This window comes from Rhea pennata, chromosome 5 (assembly GCF_028389875.1).
Source record: "Rhea pennata isolate bPtePen1 chromosome 5, bPtePen1.pri, whole genome shotgun sequence".
NCBI lineage: Eukaryota > Metazoa > Chordata > Aves > Rheiformes > Rheidae > Rhea > Rhea pennata.
The window spans coordinates 28694295-28718425 of NC_084667.1; the positions used below are offsets into that span (position 1 = coordinate 28694295).

The following is a 24131-nucleotide window of genomic DNA, read 5'->3' on the forward strand; positions in this document are numbered from 1 at the left end:
CGTCTTGATAATTTCAATATAGGAGCAGATATATTGAATGAATGGCCAGACAGGATCTTGATCCTCTTCTCTTCCAGTTAGACTTTACACAGTTTAATATATAGGGGAGCTTTTCTATGGAAAAAAAAAGTCTTCACTGGAAACAAAGATTTATACATTACTGGAAATAGTGAAGTCTTCAGTATTTTGAAGATCCTGATAGAAATAAATATCTTACAAAAAATTAATATCAAGAACACATTTAAACTTATTTACCTTCACACAATAAGGTAAATTCACTTGGTATATATTTTTCAAAAAGTAATTTCGTAAGAAATTTGCTTTCAGCAAAACCTGGATTAAAAATCTCCACTTTCACCCTTACTGTCACTTCCATTCTTTAGATTCTTTTTCTAGATCAACTACTATTTTGGTTTCCTTCTTTAGGATCAGCTAGTGGAATGTAGTTAATTCCCAAAGTAACCCATGAAAAGGTGAAGTCTTGCTTTTATAGTTTTTCCTAATCCACAGAAATGATTCAGCTGTTTCAGTTCTTTTGGGGACAGTGCTTATAGTCAGAAAAGTTACATATGAAAAAAAAAAAGAAAAAAAAAAGTTGCTTATGTGGCTTAGAGCATTCCAGTCTTCTTTTTGTTAAACCACTCAACAACAATTTGTATTTCAATTATGTCAAATTTCAGTTTCCCTCTAAGAGGGCTGCCAGCAAAAGTTTACTATATCATAAAGAAGTTTTCTGCAATGATTAGTGCCTCATGCTTTATGAGGTGGAAAATTCAGCAGTCTCATTTAAGTACAGATGTTTTTCTGTATTGCTACCATGTTAAACACATAGTGACTAAATAATAACTTGTAGATTATTAGAGTAACAAATTTGAAATTTCCAATTATGGGTAACAGATGGCTATTACCATTTATATCATTAAATACCAATTATATTATTAAATACTTAATTACATTTCTTTTGAACTTATTAACTTCATATGCCTTCATTGGAGAAGCAGCTGATTTTCCTCCCAAGTCTTACTATATAGCCATTATTTTCTACATGACTAGTATATATCATTTTTACCAAAGAGTTTTCTCTCCTCAAGTACTCTTTCAAGTATGCTTGTACGTATGTTCAAGAACGATACATCACATTTGTTACCAGCTGATCTAGTACACATCTTTCCTGTTAGATCCTCTAACTCCTGTTAGGAGCTCATAGTACATTAAAGAGTTATTATACACAATTCTATGTAATATGAAACATTATTGCCACGAATCAACTTTCCTATCCCTCTTCCCAAATTATTTCAAAAAGAAATATCTAAGATACTACCACAATTAAACACAAATTTATTTGAATTGGGAGACTACAGTAAAACAAAAACTGTTCTCAACTTACAACATGAAAAATAATCAAAAGCCAAGAAATGAACTGTATTGCTCTCTCCTGTTGACAAGCTGAAGTACATGTAATTACGTTATATGTGAAAAACAGATTTTTTAACGAGGAATAACGACCACTGTGTAACAGGGTCTTTTTCTTTCTTTTTTTAAACGTGGACGTGAAACACTATTTCCTTCTAAACGTCCTGAATAAATTACAAACAACAAAGTATCAATGTACCAAAGGTGAGTGTATTTGTATAAATCTTTCTTTTTATTTGTTCACCAAGTTCTTAGGTCAGCTTTTACTAACATTTGCAAGTGTACTTTTGAAATGACTTTAGGGAGAAGGAATTGGATTCTTGAAAAATTTATTACATCTTTAAAGGAAAAGAGAAATTACTACATCCTTCCTATTTCTGATTAGGATGTTGTCTTTGTACTACTTCACATTTTCCCATGCTAAAGTTTATCTCTAAAAAGTTTGAGTATTTATGTCCTGCTCAAGAGAAATGTATTTCTACAGCATAACAACTACTTAATAGTTCAATCTTTTAGGACTGAAATCTAACAAACAATTGAGGAAGAGCTATTTCTTTGTGTTTGTGTCCTATCAAATAACTTTTATAACACTTTTTTTTTTTTAAGCTGGTAAATGGATTTTTTTTCCCCACTCCCACCTCCAAATATGTATGGAAATGACTGGCTCAATGTCAATAATATTTTATGTAAGGACATATTAAGATTAAAATGGTATTATAAAAATACTGCTAATTTCTCTTTTCTGAGCAGATACTGTTAGGAAGACAGTTGTTTCTACCATGTTTTCTGCTGCATCTATCAAGAGGGAAAAGGAAAGAAACCAATACTTCCCATTCCAAAGATCAATAAAAAAAAAAAAAAAAAAAAAACCAAAAAAAATCCCACACCATCGCAAAAGATTTCCATGGAAATCTTCAGGCAAGGACATTGTTTACGGCCAAAAAAAATCAACTGCCTTTTAACTGAAAAGAGTGTTTACTTCAGCGCACATGCAGTTAAAAAAAAAATTAGAACAAGAGAATTGGAAAACTTCCCCATAAAACTTCCAATACAATCCCTCAAATTAAGTCTATGCCTTAAAATTCCTGAATAATTTTAGTAATAGTAATTTTAGTGTTAATTTCAGGAGGAACAGATCTGACCTCTTAGAAGACAGAATCTGAAAAAAGGTAGAACAGAAGTAAAATTAATTATGAAAGAAAACCAGAAGCGTATTAGTGTCAGTGAGCGGTAAGAATTAAAATTCACAAAAGTCCTCACTCCAGGCAGAAATGAAAACAGGACAAGCCAGCAAGTGCTTTCAGCTTTGCTGTATCTCTCCCTCCTCTGACTGAGATGGGCAGAGCAAGTAATACAAATATCTTCCTTTATCTTCCTTTCCATCGTCTCCCTTAAAGGGCTAAGAGTTCCAACCTAATGGACCCCTAACACAAGCTAACCTTTACATTGAGGACAGCCAAATATAGTGAGTCCTCTCTGATACAATCAATAGCAGTACAAACATCTGCTAAAATACTATAGTGCATTTAATGGGATCAGAGAAAGAATAGGCTTTTGCAGAATAACTCCCAATCCTACAGCTAGCTATGTAGAATACTGACTAAAGGAAGAAGGTAACTTAATTGCATGGTGCTCCAGAGGTCACTGCTCTTTCATGTCTACCAGCTTTTGAGAAACTGAAGAATTATTAATATGCTTTTCCCTGGATAACTATGGATAGCTTCCACTGTTATGGATTATTATAACTATTATTACGAAGCTCCAATGTGTTGAGCATCTTCATTCTGGCTAGGCAGCAACACAGTGGCCCATAGCATCTGAACTGTTGAGAATTGTCCTTTTGAGATTTTGCTTCTCATCTCTCTGAGCAAAGCTTACTCTAAGGCTTGCTTCTTCATCCCTTTGCACACAGTCTACAGTACAGTGCAACTCCTTTAATAGTTATCTGTGGGAAAATCAAAAGAGAAGGCAGCTACAGAGAGTAATGGGGAAAATCAGGGCCACCAGGATGCAGCAGCATAGCCATTGCTGTGGAACAGCATAATTTCATGGTAGAAATGCCGACTCCTTTGATATCTTCAAAAAGTAAACTTATAAAATATTGTATTAAATTGATTCTATGTCAACCTATAACAAACAGCAAAGCTCATTCCCCCTCAAACTTGTTACATCGAACAGTTTAAAAACATTTAGTTGCTCAACTTTTCAAAATCACTGCAACAGTACTTACTGACGACACTATGATACTCTTCCATCTGCATCATATGAAAGATTCAAATGGAATTAATCTTTTTAATAACATGCATAAAATCTGGAAACACTGATATATGAGGCATGTTACAATAACAGAATGGTGTTATCTGTGTGCAGAGCATGTATACTGAAAAAGTCAAGCTATTTCCCACATCCAATGAAAAATAGTATATAATTTATAGAAGATTAATCTGATACTCGCTTTTATTTTTGGCTTTAATATTTGCAGAAGTGTGTATCCACTACATACATGGATAACAGAGTCTTTGGGAGACATTTAAAAATATTTCCAACAGAAAACAAATTAGTTATATACTTACGGCATGGGGTGTTTGGATTGTTCATAAGTTGTGGAAATGCAAAAATAACTGATGTCTCTGGATGTCTTTGATTTTGTACCTCATCTCCAGTTTGGTCAGCCCAAACTACTGACTTTTGTCTTTGAATCAGCTGCTCAACTTCTGCAAATTCAGCCTCTATTGAAGTATTTGTCAATCCAGCTTCTTTCAAAGTCAGGTATTGTTTGCGAAGAATTGGAAGCAAAGCATTTAGTACTCTATAAACAACAAAAGGCAAGACAAACATGACTATTTCATAACTAATCAGAGGCTTACTAGAACTGCCACTATGAGAAATTTTTTTTTTCTTTTTTTGTTCTGCTTAACTTCAGTAGCTCTGTTGCAGAACTAATTTTTGGAAAACATTACAACACTGAGTAGAAATATTTATGACTATTTCAGTGATTTTTCTCTTTTGTCAAATCTTGCATTGGACTATGATTTTTTTTTAAAAAAAATTAACTAGCTATGTCTTGTTTTTCCTAATCTCAGAGTTTTCCAGTCCCTCACTTCCCCCCAAAACACAGTCAAGACAGTCAAGATACCTTGATTTAAATACTTACTTTCAAAATTACTAGATAGATGAACAATTTAAATGTACATAGATCCTAATCAGAAATCACAGAAATCACAGATTCAGTAAGGTTGGAAGGGACCTCTGGAGATCCTCTAGTCCAAACTCCCAAAGATTTCCTGGTGCTGGTTCCACTGGGGCTTGAACCCAGGACCTTCAGCGTGTAAAGCAGACGTGATAACCACTACACTATCCCAAAAAATTTGGAACACTAGGAACCTAAATTATACAATAGAGCATATTTAGATCTATACACAACTAGAATCTAAATTATGATGAGAAAATTGGGAATTTTACGTGAACACAAGAATGCCTTAACTGCAGAATCAGTTGCAAGATTGAACTCTTGATTCAACAGAGAAGGGAGGGGGTGTAAACACATACATATACAAACACACACGCATATATACAAATATATTAGGAAAAAAGCAAAGTAACTTGGTAATTACAAACATGGAGTTTTAAAAATTTTGATTTCCATTTTGCAGGTTTACAGTAAACTTCACAAGAAAGCAAGTATGTAACAACTTTCTCCTACCCTCCCAAGAATGTATAAAATCTAGTTATGTCATTTTGGAATTATTTCATTAAAAATTTAATTTTCATTTACTAAACAGATTTGTGATTACTTCCCTTTTGTTTCATCATGCTTGAAAGTTAATCTTGAACAGCTTCAAGCAACTGATAATTGAAAAAGAGTTGATGAATACCACCAAACTTTTTTTTTGAGTTTGAGTAGCTATATAGCAGTTTTATAGTAACAATTTTTAATACAATTTTTAATGTAATCAGTGCCTACAGATCAGGGAATTAAAAGATAACATATCTAAAAATTTGTACCATTCTTCAGCACAGAAGTGGAAAATGAATCACCTTGAACTTGTAAAAACTACAAAAGTGAAATGGAAGTGAGAGGCTCTACAGTATAATCTTAGCTTCTATTAAACAATGGTAGGCAGAGATCAGGAGTTATGAACTGATAATTATTTTCCATATATTTTTTGCTAAGAAACTAGAATTCTAACTCAGAGAAAAGTTTGAGAAAAATCTCACTTCTGTTTCAACTAAATCTAAATTCTACAGATATACCTTTTGAAGTTACAATTATCAGAATGGATGTCATCTTAGGACCACTATGAGAATGTACTTACTTTTCTGTCTGCTTATGATGCTGCTCTTGAAGAGACACCAGAGACAACATGTGCTCAATCTGGGCTTTCAGGTCTTTAACTTCTAGGTTTAAATGACAACACTGAAGATCTTTAGAGAGTTCCTTGGGAAATTAACAACAAAAATAGTGCTAAACAAAGTGAAAGTAAGAAACTGAAATTTAAACTATAAATAAGCATATTAATGAGTCCTATTAAAGAGCTAAGATAGAATTAATCTATATTATTACAATAAGATTTTACAGTAGAAAAGTATAATTACTTGATTTTCATTTACATACTTCAATACTGTTTGGTAGATTTCTTTTCAGAAATATACGGGTGTACTGCAATTAGCATGAAGAACACAATAGTCACAACTATATGTTTATGTGTGTATGCCTAAACCCAAGCTTGCCTATTTTCATATTCACATGCTCTACATCTGGATTTCAGTGATACGGTCTTGGATAACTTGGATCACTACATTCAGTCATCTTCCTGAGATGCTGGTATCTTGTTTGAAACATAATAAAGCTCACTTTTAAGGTATCAAAAAGTTTTAGCCACCCCATTAAAATATACATTCCATTTCACAAGACATGTAAGCATTCATTACACTATATCATTTGAGCCAATCTAATTCCTGACTTAAACTGAAAGGTGGGAGGAACAACTTCCCATCCCTTTCCTCTTTGCTTTCTTCCTGCACATACTCTCATCCCTTCTTCTCAGCCAATTCTTCTGTTTGACGGAGGCTGAACTGAGCTGATTCTACTTCCTAAAACTTGGCAAAGAACTTTACTCACCACCCTTTTTACTCTTCCCTCCTCTCTCCTAGCACCCTCCCAACGAACTAATCCCCAGTAAGGGGAATGCTCTTTGCCAGGCTAGCAGATTAGGTTGCCATATGGTCAGGCAAGCATCAGCAGCCACTGTAAAGGCAAAAGTAGAAACGTATGGCCAGGAGTAGGATCAAGATTCCAGAAGCTCTCTGAACTCAGCCATATTGTGTCCATTCACTTTCAGCAGGTATTTTTGTGTGCAATTGTCTATTTTCATGAACAAAAATACTTGCATGAACATTGAAGTACTTTTAGGACGCAAGGACTGAAATAGCTAACACTAGAATTTAAAAACACCCCAGAGAAGTCACATGAACAAAAGCAGGGGAGAGAGAAGGAAAATCTACTCTTAACTATAGTCAAATGTTACCTACAATTAATGAAACCTGCCCTTGAATTAAAAGGCACTTTACCTTTGGAATACACCCATCTTGACCCAGGAGGCGCATTTCATTTTCAACACGATGCAGCCAATTTGTATTTTCCTCAAAATGATTCACCTCCTCTTCTTTCTTCTTCTGCACATGCATATGGTGGGTTCTGAGCATTGCAAGCCTGTGATCCCGCTTGCATGTGGCCTAAAAGAACAATGTCGAAGGGGAGACTTTCAAATGGTGTTCAGACATCTCTATGCGACAAGGATTTTTCCAGACTTCTACACTTAACAGGACATAATAAACATTTTACATTTTTGACTAGTTTAATAATAGTGCATCCTACTTTTGGACATTACAGAATGATTTTTAAATATTGTCATGCTTGTTCTATGGAAGCCCTTCCAATAGCGGATAGTCACTTGATCATTCTCTTAAGGGATGACATACTGTTTTTGATCAATTTCTGTTCTGTTTCAGAAAATTGTCTGAAACTCGGAAGACTAGAAAAAATGCCCATGCACATATACACACAAATGCATACACTTGCTTCTAGATATAACATATAACTTAAGAATTTCTAGTAACTCAAGTATATACATTTATGAAGGAATTTTATCCACTTTATTTTTCTAATGCAATATGACCTAAAAAAGCCTACTGAAGCGCTAAACATTCTGCAAAAGGAAAACCCTCTACCTCCAAGCATCAAAATTCTCCTAAAGCTTCTCTGAAGCTTGACAACAAAAAAAAAAAAAAAGCACAAAACCAGCAAAAGCCAGCTGGGTACAAGGCAGTGTCTCAACAAGGTAAAGGAGACTTATTCTAATTTCAGAGAACAACAGTAACTTGCAATATACTTTCAACATTAGGTCACTTGATTTCAGTTAGTCACAGAGAATGTTAACTATAGGCAGAGTGTACAGAGTTCAGCTATGTCTGAACTCTAAGTAGTTAAAAGCTAAAAGAAAAACACATTTGAAGTCTATCTGCTACACTCAGCAAAAATGAACATAGAAAACCCAATCAGTTTTTATAAACTATGTAACCTAAATCTCTAGGTTGATAGTTTCAAGAATAACTCTCTAACTAAGAGCATTGACTGTAATAAACCTATGTATTTAGAAGAGTAGGCCAAACTGATTCCACTATAACAAGTCAGAGGAAAGTCTGTATGTAGCTCCCTCACGTTGAGCTGAAGCACAGATTACTAACTGCTGTTCTTTCGAAGCTAATGGGGAAGAGAAAACAGAAGCAGTATGCAGAAAGATGCAGATAGTGTTTCCTAAGATGATTTTTCAAAACCTATGCTTCAATACATGGTGTGCAGAACACAGAACCAGCACAGCAGAAAAACTTGAAATATGCAAGTGCTCCCAGCACTTACCAGGCAAGTGCCAGACCCTTAAGAAAAGTACCAGGAAAAGACCAGTGCTAGACTAAAGCTCCCCTAAACTTCTGGTCCCCTGTAATCAGTGACACTAGGGGAAAGTTTTCAGGTCCACTGAAGCAGAAAAATGCATTGTTTTGCAGGCTTGTCTTTGACATTTACGTGATTCGAAAGAGGTAGTAGATAGGACTACAGGTAATAATGACAATACTCTGCTATTTGATGAACCTTCCCAGCAGATTCCCAGAAAGCAGGGACATGTTAGTGCACTGCAGTGACAAGTGGAGTCAAGCATGCTAACTGTAATATTGATACAGGACATGACATCTGGAAGACACGTACTCCCAGAGAAGACACTTGGTTCTTAGTCCATTTTGCAATTGCAGAAATCACAGGTGATCTAGAATAAATTGGCCCGTCAAGGCTGAGGAACCAGGATATGTTTAACACACAAATCTGCATCCAGCATGAGCAATTACAGTAAATAAAAATATCTGAAAGCAAGATGGACTGACTACTTTCCAGGAACATGCTCCTTTCCCAGACAGTAAAAAACACTTGGAAGTGACAACTGGAAGTGCAGAAGTGATTTCACACCTAACATACTTTTTAAAGCCTATCAGAGAAGAATTAGTGTTTTTCATGATACAGTAGTCCTAATCAGAAGGGCATTCTGTATAGAAGAGCTCATGATCTGCATAACAGCTAAGCTGAGTCAGCACAGGCTAGTGCTGGGCTATGCTCTGTTGCACATATAGTTTGGCCCCCAGGCCTATACTGTGCCGCACATATTCTTGGCCATAGAATAAACTTCATCAGCTAAGTTTAATGAAAACCTGTTGGCAGCTCCCACTTAGCACTGGCAATTATACCACCTTTATCTGTCTTTATCTAAAAGTGCAGCAACAAATTCTCACGGGAACATCCATTTCATTTGACATTAGATAACGATCAAACGTGTCTTAAGAAAATCCTATAAAAGCTTAAAAGACCAAATGGGATAACTTTTTGGTGAACAGGATCTGCATGCTCTACTGTGCCCTGATTGGAGGAGTAAACTTATCTATACTAATCTTTTTCTCCTTACAGTGTTAGCTCTAACAAATTGCATTTTAAATGCTCTTTAGAGTGTGAATGCCTTTCTCACTGGGATCACAACAAACCACCACCTGCCAGTGCAGAACACATCTAAAAAAAAAAACAAACCAAAACAAAAAGGATTGCCAAGTATGGAGTATTGCACTAGAAGTAGAGAACTTTAAGATAACATACCGCAAAACTACACAAACTTTTACTTCTACTAAGGTTGTTAAAAATAACTAAAATACAAGGGTACTACCCAAGCTCTTAAAAAGGAAATGATCTAGTAGTGGTCCAGAATGGGTTAAAAATAATTTACAGTAACTTTTTTGCAACAAGAAAGATTGTTAAAACAGATTCAGCTAGTCTAAATTCCTACATTAATCTTTTTTTCCCCTTCTTCCTGAAATTATCATTTTGAATTGAAACTTGCAAACAGGGGTTGGGCAAACATAGGCAAGACCTTTGCTTCACATTAACTTACCTAATGCAATTATAGCTAGTTACCAAGTATGAACAATTAAGTGTAAAATAAAAACACTTTATAAGTATCTTCCTTTAGAAATTATTATTTCAGAAATATCCCATGCGGTCTCGCAATGTATTTTACAGAGAGAAAACCCAGAGGCATTTAGGAAAAGAGCAAATGTGGAAAAAACACATGCAAGAACAGAAGCGTTACAGTGCACAAGGGAAACGTGAGCAGTCACTCTGATAATCAAATGACTGAATTCCAAATTAAAATCCAATTTGTTCCAACCAAAGCAGTCTCGAAAGAACATTTAATTTTACCATTACAGAGACTTACTCTTTTTAATAAATAAGGCATTGTACTTTTGGGACAGTGACACTTGGCCCTTACTAAATCATGCAAGTTAACTAAAAACAACAACATCTGATGCAGCAGTGGCAATGTTTGATATAAATGGTAAATCAGTCCATAAGAAGTGCTCATATGAAATATAGTGCATGAATATAACATTCTACATTATAAATAAAAATACAACTATGCTCCATTTTAAGAAGCTTTAAAAAAGTGGCACAAGATAGGAGATATTATTTCAGAGTTTCTATGACATGAAAGAGAATTCTAGAATACCTAAGTCCCTTGAAACATCTTTATTAGTGACATGAAAAAATATGCCTGAAAAAAAAAAAAAGATATATTTTCACTTTGACATTTATCTAAGGATCAAATTTCATGTGAATCACTGTGGGGGGGTGGGGGGGAATTGTCATATGGTAAGCTATATCATTTTTGGCCAAATACAGATTGTTATTGTGACTAAGCAAAACCAGCCCCACCCCCAACTTCATACCTACATAAAACATATATTCCTTTAAAGCAAGTCTCATCAAAAAATTTGATTAAGCTAAATGCTTACTTGTCTATACTTCAATCTTCTAGAAAGATGTAAGCATTCAATGCTGTGCAACAGCAATTATTTGTACTAGGCCTCAAAATTATTTTCTTAAAATCAAGGACAACATGATTAGTTTATTTCATATTCTTAAGTATTCTTTGCATATTCTTAAGTAAGTCTCCAAAAGCTTGCAGGTAACAATCAAAACCACCAACAATAAAAATCTGTCTTATTTAACACAATGTCAATGCTTTTCCTTCTAAAAAGTATTACTCGTGTCATAGATGGATTTCTCAGTTTTTAGAATGGCCCCAATGTCTGCACCATAGGTAAATTAATATGTTTTGGAAAAAAGCAGCATGAGTTTCACAGATCTAGTCAGATATGTTACTATGACAGTCAAGCCTACGTAAGGACAAGTTGTAAACTCTTCATGATTAGCAGCAATATAAAACCCAATACTTTCCTGTAATATGCAAAAAAAGCCCACCACACCTGACAAACATTTTCTGCATGAATAGAAAAAAAAGTTACTTGAGTGATAATCAGTGTCCCATTTTATCTATCTATTCTATTTATGTTTAAATATTTAGCACTGATTAATTACGTAAACATTTAAGTAAAATTCCATACATTTCTATAACAAAATAAAGGTATGGCATATTGTGTCATATTACTGACAACTCACCTTTTCTACTCTTTCTTCAGAGCACATTAGTTGAATTTGTTCATGATATTGTTTCTGGTAATATGTCTTCAGTGTATTTTCTTTCAGACGCATTTCCAACTTGAGATATTCTTTTCTGATTTCTTCACGATTTGTGAACACATTTTTAAGAATTTCTTGGTATCTGATAGAAGCAATGTATTAGAATAAGGGCTCTCTATCCCGTGCCAAAAAGGAGGAAAGAGGTAACAGAGCATCTTTAAAGCTGGCGAATGAATTGTGAAATCAACTCACACCTGCACTGTGAGTAACATGAACTTGTCAGGATCCTCAAAAGGAGGAAAAGAATGCAACGCTCATGTTTACTGCTAACTTTTATAAAGAAGGGGAGAGGCTTATGTGTCTCTATGACTACACCGTAAGATTAACAATATTCTCTGACAAACAAATATTTGCATAGCTTATGTCCAGCATTTTGAACTGACCTTGCCCTTGACTGATTCTTCTCATACACACACAATGCAATAAATGGCAATCATACAAATTAATTTAACCTTTAAGACATAGGGCCCCCTTCAAAACGTGGGAAAACTGTCTGAAGTACAAACATGACTTAAAAACTAATGCTTTTTTTGAAAATGAATTTTTAATAACCTGAATGAGAGGTTTATGGAAGCCTCTGCAATACCAATAGGAGTAACTTGAGTTAGAAGGCATTTTCCACAGAAAATAACCACTGCAAGAGTGCTCTGATGCTTACAAGAAAAACAATTACCCCCTTGCCACTAAAATTAGTAAGACAGGAGTATTTATAACAATACAAAATTCCCAAATAATTTTAGAATATGAGGTATTTTATAACTGACATCCCAAACTTCAGGATATGTGAAATTATGTTGTCTCAGAGTCAGACACAGTCATAACAGAAGGCAGAGAAGAAAGCATAGAAATGCAGTTTCCTTTCATTTAGGTAGCTCTTGGTGTGTATGCTACACTAGAAAGTGCTACTGTGAAGATGGCCCATTTAACCCATTATGAAACAGGTATTTTAAAAAAGTTTGCCCTAACTGTTTACATTTACCTGATGAGGAAGACAGTCTGCCACCTCTCCCCAAAAAACTCCTAGTCTTTTACTTTAGGATGAATTCAGAGACAACCTGTGTCCAGCAGATAAAGTATCTGCACACATATACACACACTTTCTTTCTACAGAGGTTTCATAAGCACAATAAGGAGTTATTTAAATAACAGCTATATTTGTTTTGGATTTCATCCAGACACATGTTGGGAATAATACATTTCTAAACAAAGATTTAGTGACACACATCAGGAACTTTAACAGGCTCAAGTTCAGCTAAACAAATTTAGCAGATTACTTTCCCTTGAAAATTCTCCAAGGCTCTAACCTGTTACTAAACAAACATCTGTTTGTAATATCACAGATATTATATTTACTTATTTTGGATGGAATCATGTTGTGTATTATTAAACTAATGTTTTCGTTTTGTTAGGCAATCCTGTACTTTGGAGGAATGGAGTATTGCTTTCTCTTCAAGTAGTACTCCAGATTAAAAAAAAAAATGCATTCAAAGGGCCAACAAAAAAAGTTAAAAGAATAAATCTAGTTGAATAATTCCCAGAAATACATTTGTGATGAAATATTCAAGGACAGATCCAATAAGACGACACTGAGACCAAAACTTAACCTTCTTATGGAAGAGCGACATTAGCATCAAATTTATACATCGAATGCCAGTTTGTTCAAGGGCCATCAGAAGATAGGCAGGAACACCACCAAGAAGAAAACAGAATGAGAAGTATAAAAAACAGCCTACAGATGTAAATGAAATCCTTTGTGAAATTCTTGTTCTTGCCCTTCTTAAACCTCAAAAGAAAGGATATTATTGAAGAAATACCTGCCAGCAGTGCAGCAGCTGCTGACAGTTATGAAAACTGCATTCTATCTACCCACAAAAATGACCTTTTAAGTAGCTTTGCTGAAAGCTAGCATTCTTATAATTTTCCATAAAAAGAAGGCATTACAAGTAAAATCAAACTGTTAGCAGAAACAATAGCATTAGAACCTAGCATATAGCTTTGAGATTTTTACATATTTCAATAAAAAGTTAGTTTCTATTTGGTAAAATGTTTCTGGGAGCATTAAAAGAGAGCCTATAAATATTTCCCTTTCCCTTCCTAAGTGTCATACCACTGTTTTAAAAGTCTAGATATTGACTAGTTTCTTAACAATATAATTTAAAAATTGTATTAAGTTTCTCTTACTTGCAAGATATTTTCACATTTCTTGTTGTATGAAGATAAGCTTCCTACCAAAAAAGGATTGTTTTCTGTTACTTATTTCAGGACTGTCTAGCTTTCAAAGTCTAACTAAATGGACTTCCAGGAAAGACTGTTCTATAGACAGATGTATTAGAAAGACCTTTCTGAAATTATGTTCAAGTTTTTCCCCTTTCTTAATTGTATTACTTTTAAATTACAAACTTCCCAAATATAACACTGGCCTATACTGTACATCTATCATTCAATTTTTATCTGTAGTAGATTGTTTAGTCTACATACAGCCCAGTTGTTTGGCTATATAGGATTTCTCACTGATTCTATGATGATTTTTAGTTGATTATCTGGGCTAGGAGTCATTCTTCATTAGAGAACTTTCACCAGTTTGTCAGTGTTCTTCCTGACAGGATCACCTCAGTGAATAATCCTATCCCAGCTCTGTACCTCCCTCAGATAAGGGCAAGAGTTGCACTGAATACTTTTGCTACCAAGCTTTTTGCAACGCTATCGCATTTTTTAATCTAGTGGTACACTATCTTTATGCTTTAGTTTTGAAAATTCTTTTTTTTTAAAGAGACAGGGCTTTCAGATGAGGGTTCTTCCTATAATACAAGAATAACAGTGAAAAATCAGATAGGAAAAGTCAAGGTGACTCAAAGTCATTTTACAGTAACATTGCTTAAGTATTAGCTCCAAAAAGGATAAAGAATTTATAAAGCTTACTTCTCATTTTAGTTCTTCTGAAACACATTACAATATAGTACTTTAAACAACTGAAATTAAAGAAGGTTGTTTAGAATTCTAGGTTTTCCCCCAAATCTTTAGCCTTTTGAAATATGAACTTCCTAACCCTACAGAGCTCTGGCTAGGAGAAGGCTTGCACTAAGTGCTATTAATTGTAGGTTTTCACTTGCACATTAATACAGAATAAGATTAGTAGTCTTGGGACAAAAATATCATTTTTCTGTGAAACTTAGCATCGTTATAATAGTTAAAAGCATAGATAAGTTAAAACAAAACAAAAAACAGTATACTGGCATTTTAATAACCAGATGCTCACTGATTAAATTCATTCTTTTTAGTAAGATTTAATGTCCAATCATAAATAAATACTTCTGATATCAACAGTTGTAGTGAAAATTTGATGGGATCAGACATAACCTACAGCATGCTGACATTGCTTCATTTTTGTCAATCTAGTATATTCTTAATAAGCAAGTAGTTAGAGATGCCAGACCTTCATCACTGACCTAAATTGTTATGTCAGAGTGAATCACATCAGCTTCTTTATCAGAGTACATGATTACTCTTATGGTGTTTTATTGTATAATTTTCCTAGAAAGTTGATAAAGATACTTCCTCACATATACAGTATTTCAGTTTAAATATGCCTTCAAGTTATCCTGAAAAGAAACAATAATTATGCAAAGTCACACCTATGCCAAATAAAACAATGTTAACAATGAAACCAATATTGAAAAGAAAGTAAATTTGCTCTACAAATTATGTAAACTCCAGTTTTAAAGTAAGACCTTACTATGATCAGTTTACCTTTGTATTTCCTCTTGGTAGTTTGAATGTACTGCTATACTAGGATTTTCAGGAACGGCTGCTTTTTCTTCATATTCTCTCAGTTTCTCCTTCAACATTACGATCTTAAACAAAAAAAAAAAAAAAAGTACCTTTCAGTTGGAATATAAATTTGGCTTTTGTCAACCTGTTTTTAAATCATCATTCTGTGCTTAAAAATAAAAAACACATTTTTTCTTTTAAGACAATACAGGAACATTAGGAGAACACTTGTCCTACAGGTCCAGTCTTATGAAAACTTTTGTTTTCAAACTCAACAAAAATTATCAACATACCTCTTTCTTCTGTTCATTGCAGATTTTAACATACTGGCTTATATGGCTGTCCAAACTAACAACATTGCTCTTCAACTGTTAAAGAATAGAAATAAGTTAAAATTTAAAAAGACCCCTTCACTTTTTCCTGCATAATACTTATACTACATATAAGCATTGCATAATTACATGTGTACTGTAATTTTTTTTAATAAAAAAAGAGATAAATATATGGCTGACTTGCCCAAAACTGTGATTCTCTTAGCTTTTGTAGTAATCTACTGCTCATGTAATTTCCCTCAACAGCACAATAAAAAGCGATTACATTTATACACACAAGCAAATTTTACATTTATTTGAACTAGCTTTATCATTTAAAGTAAGCCTTGTGGATCTTTTTATAAAAATTATCTTTAATTTAAAAGTATGCAGCAAATAGAAACTGCAATCAGCTCCATATTATGCAAAAGAAATAGGATGCTGAAATAGATAGGATTATGAAAAAAACGATCTGAATACCAGAGAACAGAAGACAAGATACCCCAGCAGCTTTTCATTCGTCACTATAAGCTAGTTGAGCTTACTAGCTCCAGCTGAATTCTGCCTGTAAGAAACCTAGTCTGGCTCTTGTACAACTGTTCAGATGTTTGTGACATGCTTCCTAATTCTCCATCTGGGAACACAGTATTAAGATCCTGAAGCTGAGTATGAGTTATATGAGCTAAGAGATTATTAGTTCAAAATTTGAGGCTTATGGAAACAATCTCTTTCAAATTGCAGGCTAGCCTTTTAAGGCATAGTCCCAGTAATGCTCCTTCTTTGATGAAGTATTACTAAATATTGTATTTTAAAATTAAATAAATTGTAATAAAAAAAAGAAACAGCTCATTCTATTAGCACTATGACAGTATACTTTGATGAAACATCAGTAAATACCAATATACTCACAGAAGACTTAATATCCTTTGCTCGATTTGCATACTTAAGAGTATTGTATGTATCATCATAGAACATGGAAGATGGACTAACAGCAGCTATCATTATCGTTCGGCAATTTCCTCCAAGAGAATCTTTCAGTAAACGAGTAAGCTTGCTGTTTCGATAGGGAATATGCTGTTTCTTGCTCTGGAAAGAATTATATGCATTTTTTTTTTTTGGATTACATAAATGTATTTTAAGAATTGACCTGCTTAAAGTATCTGCTTAGCATTTCAACAATACCACAAAACACAGCATATAACTTTTCATTTATATAAGTAATATTGCTCAAAATTACACATACATATCAAACTGTCTCCTTCATAAAATCTCTCAGAACCCACTTTATACCTTTACGGCACACACATTAGCCAAGTTGTTTTTCAGAGTCTGGATATTTAACAACTATTTTTGTTATGTGGACAACCAATAAAGAAGTGGACTATATTAAATTATTTTCTGTTCATAGAATCATAAAAGAATTGAGGTCGGAACAGACTCTGGAGACTGGCTAATTGAACCCCCCGGCCCAAAGCAGGGTCAGCTAGAGCAGGCTACCCAGAACTGGGTCCAGCTGGGTCTTTCAATAGCTCCAAAACCCGAGCCTCTACCACATCTCTGGGCAACTCAATGCCTGCTTTGTAAAGTTTTCAATTTCATCTACAAAATCTCCAACTCACAGGACAAAGGCCATTAAAACCCAAATCCTACACCAAATAAGTCAACGGGAAGAAACTTATGTATAGATTCCAAATTCTCCCTCCTTTCCCAACAAGACAGTGGTAACACTGTACCTTTTTTTGGCACCAGGAAGGAAAAATTAAGCTTTGATCCCCTTTACATATTTGAAGGGGCAACTTGATAGCTGACCAAAAGGACAAAACGGTGTAGCTGGCGGCAACAGTCACATAGGAACTTGACTTTGGCAAAGTTCAGGATGTTCTGTCATCTTCTTATACAACTGTTCCCACTTCTTCCCTTCAGCTAGTGTCACGGGTTTGCAGAGCCCGTGGCAAGCCAAATCAGTGGACTAATTCACTCCTGCTGCAACACCATCCCCATCACAACCACAAAACACACAAAACTTTGCTCAAAAAAACAACAATGAAAACACACAAGAAACACTCCGCTCTGCTCCCCTCAACAAGTTAGTTGTCACATAGCCCATTTGCCTGATGTGACTCTTCGCACGGCTACACGAATGCTAGCCAAAGCCAGCACAGAAGTGAAAAATCAGTAACCGAAAGCAAGAAGAGGGTAGGATCACTGCTTTGACTGGATTCAAGCATCTGTACAACCACAGTCTAAGGAAGAGTTGGTATGGCAAGTGAGCTGATTTTAACAATTTACCATTGCTGAAAGAGGTATCCTGCTCTGCTCTTTAGGCTTCTACTTAATCAGTCCTCACATTTATGTGAGGAGTTTGTTTTGTTTTGTTTTTTTTTTTAAAAAAAGCAAGATTTCTGTAATGTTGTCTAAAGAACCCAGATGTTCCACCCCACCCCTTCTCAGGCAATAATACACCCAGCTATTACTAGAATTTTATTTTACATAAATCCATACTTTGATGCTTGTTTTCTTGGCCTATAAGACAATAATTGGCAGCAACTGGAACCAACAAAAAGAAAAATATTTTAGCATCCACCTTATAGTACATTCATTTTAATTCAGCTGAGATATCTTTAAACCTGCCTTGATATACTTTATGAATGTTCAGTACCAAAAACTGAGGAATCCAATAAACACATGAAACTCCTAACATACTTGGCTTTTCTCTCTTTGCATATTGCTTTTCCTCAGGAGATTTCAAAATAAAGACCCCAACCCTACATCCCAGATCTTGTCCAACAAAATACTAGAATAAGGAGAACATTTACAGAATTCTAATTATTTGATGAATAAAAGAAATTCTTTGGAAAAAAACAAAGGAAATAGAGAGGTTTGATCTAGCTTGTTAGGTTGTTAGTTTACAGCCAGAATAACCTATAGGGGAAAATAACATGAAACAAACAGGCATTCTCTAGAAAACTGAAGGAGGAAATTCATGGCTGTCCTGACTATCAAGGGAAAAAGCACATAGTAAAGGTCATAAATGAGATTTAATGATGAGACAAGTTTGGACATAATACAAGGGTAAGATGACAACCTTGGAAAGAAGAATATACCTTAGCTGACAGGTGAGAACATTAGCAGTAGTGTTCAAATATACTCTGGGGAACCAATCTTGACTTGAAAAGGACAAGGAGAAGCAGCTTGCAGTAATTAAGTATTTAAAAAGACAGAAATGACTAACTACAGGAGAAACACAAAAGCAACTATGCCCATGTAACTAGCATACTACTTTTATTTGTGTATACATCTTGTTGGAAGTATTTGTCACTTTTTTCTTTTTACATTTCAGATCGGCAGTTCTCTCACACTACTGAGAATGCAATGCATGATGAGTCAGATTGAGTTCATAGACTTTATCCTGAATAAGAAAGGAGGGGGGAAAAAAAAAAAACTTTCCAAAACACTTTTGGGAATCATATGTGGCTTTTTTCCTTTTGATCAGAACAATGCTTTTAGTTATCTCAATTGAAAGCAATCACCTACACACAAAACAAAGCTCCCTCAACAAATGAAGGAAATGAACAAATGAATAAAGTTGGCCTGAAAATTATAGATTAATTTATATGATCAAGTAAAACACCTGGTTTATGTAACAGACATCAAGTATTAAGGGGTAAGAAACAAGTTGAACAAGATGGCTACTAAGGGCAAAGAGCTCATTTGTTTTATTGCCAATAACAAGGCAAGAAATTGTCTGAAAGAAATACAATGGCAAACTTCATGAATGTAACAGAAAAGTTCACTTGTAGATTAGAGTTTTGGCCTAGATGAATGAACCGTTTATCCCAAACGGTTCTAGAATATTTACTATAGTACAATATATCCTATAATTTACTTACTTTAAAGGACAACCAAAAACTTGCCTGTAAGTCCATGAGGACTTGAAGATAGTCTCTTGTACATGCTTGTTCATGTGTTCTAATTTTACATTCTTGTGTGTGCCAATAAATGCAATCAACATACTAGACAATGACTTAAGCCTCAGTTTTTGTTTTTCCTCCCGCTTACTAAGTTCTGCATAATGTCTGTCCTACTCAGAGCAGTCACTGATTCCACAGCAAGAAAAGTCAAAATTCCTGACCCTTCAAGCCACCTATAGAAAAGCTTCCTATGGCTGATAGTCACTAGAAAAGGAGGAATTCCAAGGGCAAGTCATTAGGACAAAATGATACCTTTTTCTCCCAGCCTGGGTTTTTATAATTCAACTTCAGGGTGAGATCCAGATCAAATCAGCAAAGCTCTGGACTCACAGCAACCCATGACAGACAGACAAGAACAGATTGCTAAATCCACTTTTGTTCTGTGCTCCAGTTCTGTTCCTTTAAATACATTTATGTCATGAGTTGCATTAGAGTATTTTAAAAACCACAAAAACACTCAAAAAACCCCAACAAAAACAAAAAGAGCAGAACTCCAGCTATGGAACAGATGACGTTAACTCCTCCATGTTATAATGTACCTGATTCAGAAATTTCAGTTTAAAAAGCATAGGTGTAGTTTAAAAATACTCCTCAGTGTCATAACTGGATATAAAAGCTCAGAGGTTAGAGCACTAAGGGATGCTCTGAGTAGCAGTGGAATTCTGCTATAGTACAAGTTACATGCTATGCTTTACAAATTTAAAGCAGAATAGCAAAGGTAAAGTCATGTCTCTTAACCATGAGTTAGGAAAGTAAATAGGTCCTCAGTTGTGCTCCACAGTTCCATCATCCTAATAAAAATGTTTCTGTAATCTACAGATCACCCAGACATAAGCCCCTCTTCTGAAAGACTGCTTCCAGAGATGAGCTTTTCATTTCTTTCTAGAATCAAAAGAAAGATTGTTGAATAAAGGAGTGCCATGAATCTGAACAACTATCAGATTTACAATTCATGAGAAACAGTAAGATAAAACCCCCACAAAAATGCATTTACTAAATCCTCAAATACTAGAAGGTACTCAGTGAAACTAGTGGGAGATCAGCTAGCAAGGAAGTAGTTCTTTACACAATAGCTAGTGAACTTCTGGAGCTTGTTGCCACAGCAGGTTGCAGTGGCAGAAGGGGAAGCAAGTTCAAAAACAGATTAAACAATTTCTTTTTTGACAAGTCCATATATGGGTACTGAAAAAACTAGGTGGGTGTACCCTCTAAGATCCTTAATGCAAGGATTTCAGATGTCAGGGAGAACAATAGGCCAGAAGACCACAGAAAGTGACCAGGTTTGTGAGCTTTAACTTCATTATTGATGCTGTCAGAAATAGAGAATTGGGTTTGGCAGACATTGATCCGAGCCAATAGGACATTTTTAAGTGTTCTTTAAATGCCAAAAGAATAAATGTTTATTGCAAATCCAGTAAATGTCAGACATTATTTAACAGTGCGAGCTCTGAATAGATGTTTTCTCCTACAAAATCCTTCTCCTTTAAGATTAGGAGCCACACAGCTTCCGACATCTTTGTCTTCAGTAGGCTATTTACACAATCTTCTTTAGATATGCTTGATTTTGGAAAAAAAAATCATTCATTCATTTTTGATATTATCCAAAGATAGCTGCACACTATTTTTGACAACCATTTCCCAAGAAGGTTCTTTCATTCAGATATCCTAGAGGAAAATGGTGGCAACCCATAAGCAAAAACAATGATGTGAAAAATATAAACAAGGTAATCTCCCTCATTCAAGGAGAGCTCTCCTAGACTTTAGGTTTTAACATGACTGTATTTCAGAAGGGAATAGATAGGTAGTATCTACCCCCATCATTGCCCTAAAAGATGCTTAATATTCTTTAAACAAAGTAGTAAACAGGGAATTTCTTGAGACCAGATAATAAAAGATTGAATTAACTACCTACAGCACTACAGGCAGAAACTGTGCTAAGGCATCAACTCCTGCTGCTAGCTGCAGATAGAATGCCCTCTCTCACTCTGTAAGCACCAAGGAGAGTTTACAGGGAATACAGTATGAAGAGCAGGATTTTCAATATTAGGTACTTAAGATATTATAGCCTAATTTTAGTTGTTGTAGTAAATGAAACAAAAAAAGTATACTTATATTAAATGACTTAAATATTAAGAAAAACTTTTAGTTCTGAAATAGTGCTTTTATTTATCTAGAGGAGATAGTCTAAGATGAAGGGCAGAGTGTATATAACTGGAGGACAAAACTTTTCTAATTATAACCATATGTATTATAGACTTATGAAGTGCAGGGAAAAAAAAAAAAAAAAAAAAAGCCACTTACCTCTACAAGAACTCAGTATTATTGACAATAGGCAGATGCCAAAGGATTTAAAAGCATCTAAAGTCTCAGCATTGTTTTTCCTGATTGTAAACAACCAAAACTGGGACACTTTCCTCCAAATAAAAAAACAAAACAGAACAAAAAAACCCCAAAAAAATCCAAGCACACAGAAGACCTATCTACACTTCAACTAACTAACCTTCGAATTAAAGCAGTCAAAGAGATGCTGGCTCTGCAACCAATATCAAGCACAATTAAAATACATAAGGATCCTCATAAAATGTTTCTACTTCAAGTGTAAGTTACTTTTAGCAACTTTTGCTACATTAGCACAGGAAGGTACATCAGATGATTTAGCAACCCAAAACTTCAACCTGCAACTTTCACAATCAAAGTCTACAGAGACTTTGTATTTTTAAAAATAAAAAACCTGATATGTAAACATTTTCTAATATATTCCATAAGGATAACTAGGAATACATTCTGAAGATACAGTAAGAGTCAAAAGATATAAGCAATGGTGCAACATCTGATATTTATTGTTTAAAAAATTATTTTTTAAACTATTAGAAAGTGGACACTGCATGCGAAAACAGCACATACCTTTGGATCTGCCAAAGCATTGATGACATTTCCAAGAGCTAGCAGGGAGCGGTTAATATTTGTTCCTTCTCTAAAACGAGCCCCCTTGGCATTTGTAGCACTGGCACGTTCAGATCCTGCCAGGTCAATAAGAGACATTTTGGCAATGCGAACATTTTGATTAATACTAGCTGTTTTATCTTGCTGTCTCAAATAAATCTGCAAGTACAAAAAAGGAAAAAGAATTAAGAAGTAACCACTAATTAATCTCTTGTTATTCTGAGCAGTAAATCAATCCTACAGTATCAAAAGTATTTTCAGAGATGCGTATTATCCCCATCAAGATAGAGATACAGATGAGAGGCTGCCCAAAGGACATGTATGAGAAGCATTTCTGACACTTACCTCTTGAATTCATCTGCTCCAGGCATTAACTGAGGGAACAGGGAGGAGGAATGTACATTGTACTAGCATGGTTTCAAGTGTAAAAGGTGTTCATTTTTAAAAGGCATCATTAACAGTATATGGCACAAGAACATATATATAGGATAGTCATAGAAAAAGGCTGAACTTTCAGCAATTGACTCATCTGTGACTGACATTAATTGAATCTAGTACTCATTTATTCCTGTGAAATCACAGGCTATGCCCGAGTCCTCTAGAGAGCAAAGACTCCTGTAGCCATTTGTTTATCCTCATTCTTTCTTTCCTGAAGTTTAAGGTACAGGAGATACAGGAGGAACAAAATGCTTTTGTTTGCTTCTGCTAGTGAAGGTGTCCTTACCCAGGTTTCTGAGAAAGTGGGCAGCTTGAGCTTGAGCTATTGAATCACAGAATCAATAACAAGAATTAGTTATCCTTACTTTCACTTTGCATTTACTTTTCCAGCATTCTCTATACATTTCCACTCTTGCCCCTTGCAAGGCTAAGCGTTTCTGACAAAAAATAGGGAAAGAGTTGCCGTACTAGTATATCTCACCAGTTCTATATCTTTAAGGCTGTTTATGAGAAAAGTCTTCACAGCAATGCTTAATAGAAGAAATTTGACTTATGACATACCAAGAAAAGTTTTATATCAAATAAGCCAAGGAAGTCCGGTTACACTATTTCTAGTACAGCCAATATGCCAAGAAATGAAAAATAATAATAATATATATATATTTTTTTGTTTCCTGTATTTATCTTTGTAAGGGAGCTATCTCAAGCTAGTAGTACTCTACCAGAACCCAGTAACTACCATTATAGTAAGTAAAGCTGGTATGACAGCTGGCATACAACTATTTTGTATGATCCAAGCTTCTATAAAAAACTCAAAAGACACAGGAAGTGCCCCAAAGGAGAATCTCTTCTATTTCTTTGTCTGTCAGGAGAACACTTAACAGAACAGTGTGGCAATTCAGAATTTTACTTTCAGATGCAGTAATTGCCTGACCTACATAGAGACTTCAAACCTAAGACAGATGGTATAATAAGGCAAAACTTGCATCTCTCAAATCAGCTCAAAATGTCCTGGGCCAAGACTTTGCTGCTTCTTGAGTCAGTTCCAGAACATGTCCTACGCCAATAGAGCTAACAACAAAAAACAAGATTAGCCTCAAGATAACTGATCTCTACAGTAAGACCACCTTTACAACAGGAGAAAATGGGGGG

At 34.8% G+C, this 24131-nt stretch overlaps 1 protein-coding gene and 1 non-coding gene across 2 annotated transcripts in view; both read right to left on the reverse strand.

Moving 5' to 3' along the window:
* KIF18A (kinesin family member 18A) overlaps nucleotides 1-24131 on the reverse strand; it is a 43725-nt gene that overhangs the window by 13088 nt on the left and 6506 nt on the right. Inside the window, exons 5-12 of the mRNA XM_062577344.1 lie at nucleotides 22503-22700; nucleotides 16537-16713; nucleotides 15610-15684; nucleotides 15296-15399; nucleotides 11468-11630; nucleotides 6985-7149; nucleotides 5730-5851; nucleotides 3987-4222 (exon numbers count right to left, since the gene is read on the reverse strand). Coding sequence (XP_062433328.1) covers nucleotides 3987-4222; nucleotides 5730-5851; nucleotides 6985-7149; nucleotides 11468-11630; nucleotides 15296-15399; nucleotides 15610-15684; nucleotides 16537-16713; nucleotides 22503-22700 — 1240 coding nt within the window. The remainder of the gene's footprint in view (nucleotides 1-3986; nucleotides 4223-5729; nucleotides 5852-6984; nucleotides 7150-11467; nucleotides 11631-15295; nucleotides 15400-15609; nucleotides 15685-16536; nucleotides 16714-22502; nucleotides 22701-24131) is intronic.
* TRNAV-UAC (transfer RNA valine (anticodon UAC)) lies at nucleotides 4705-4774 on the reverse strand. Its single transcript has one exon. It is a non-coding gene; the product is annotated as a tRNA-Val (tRNA).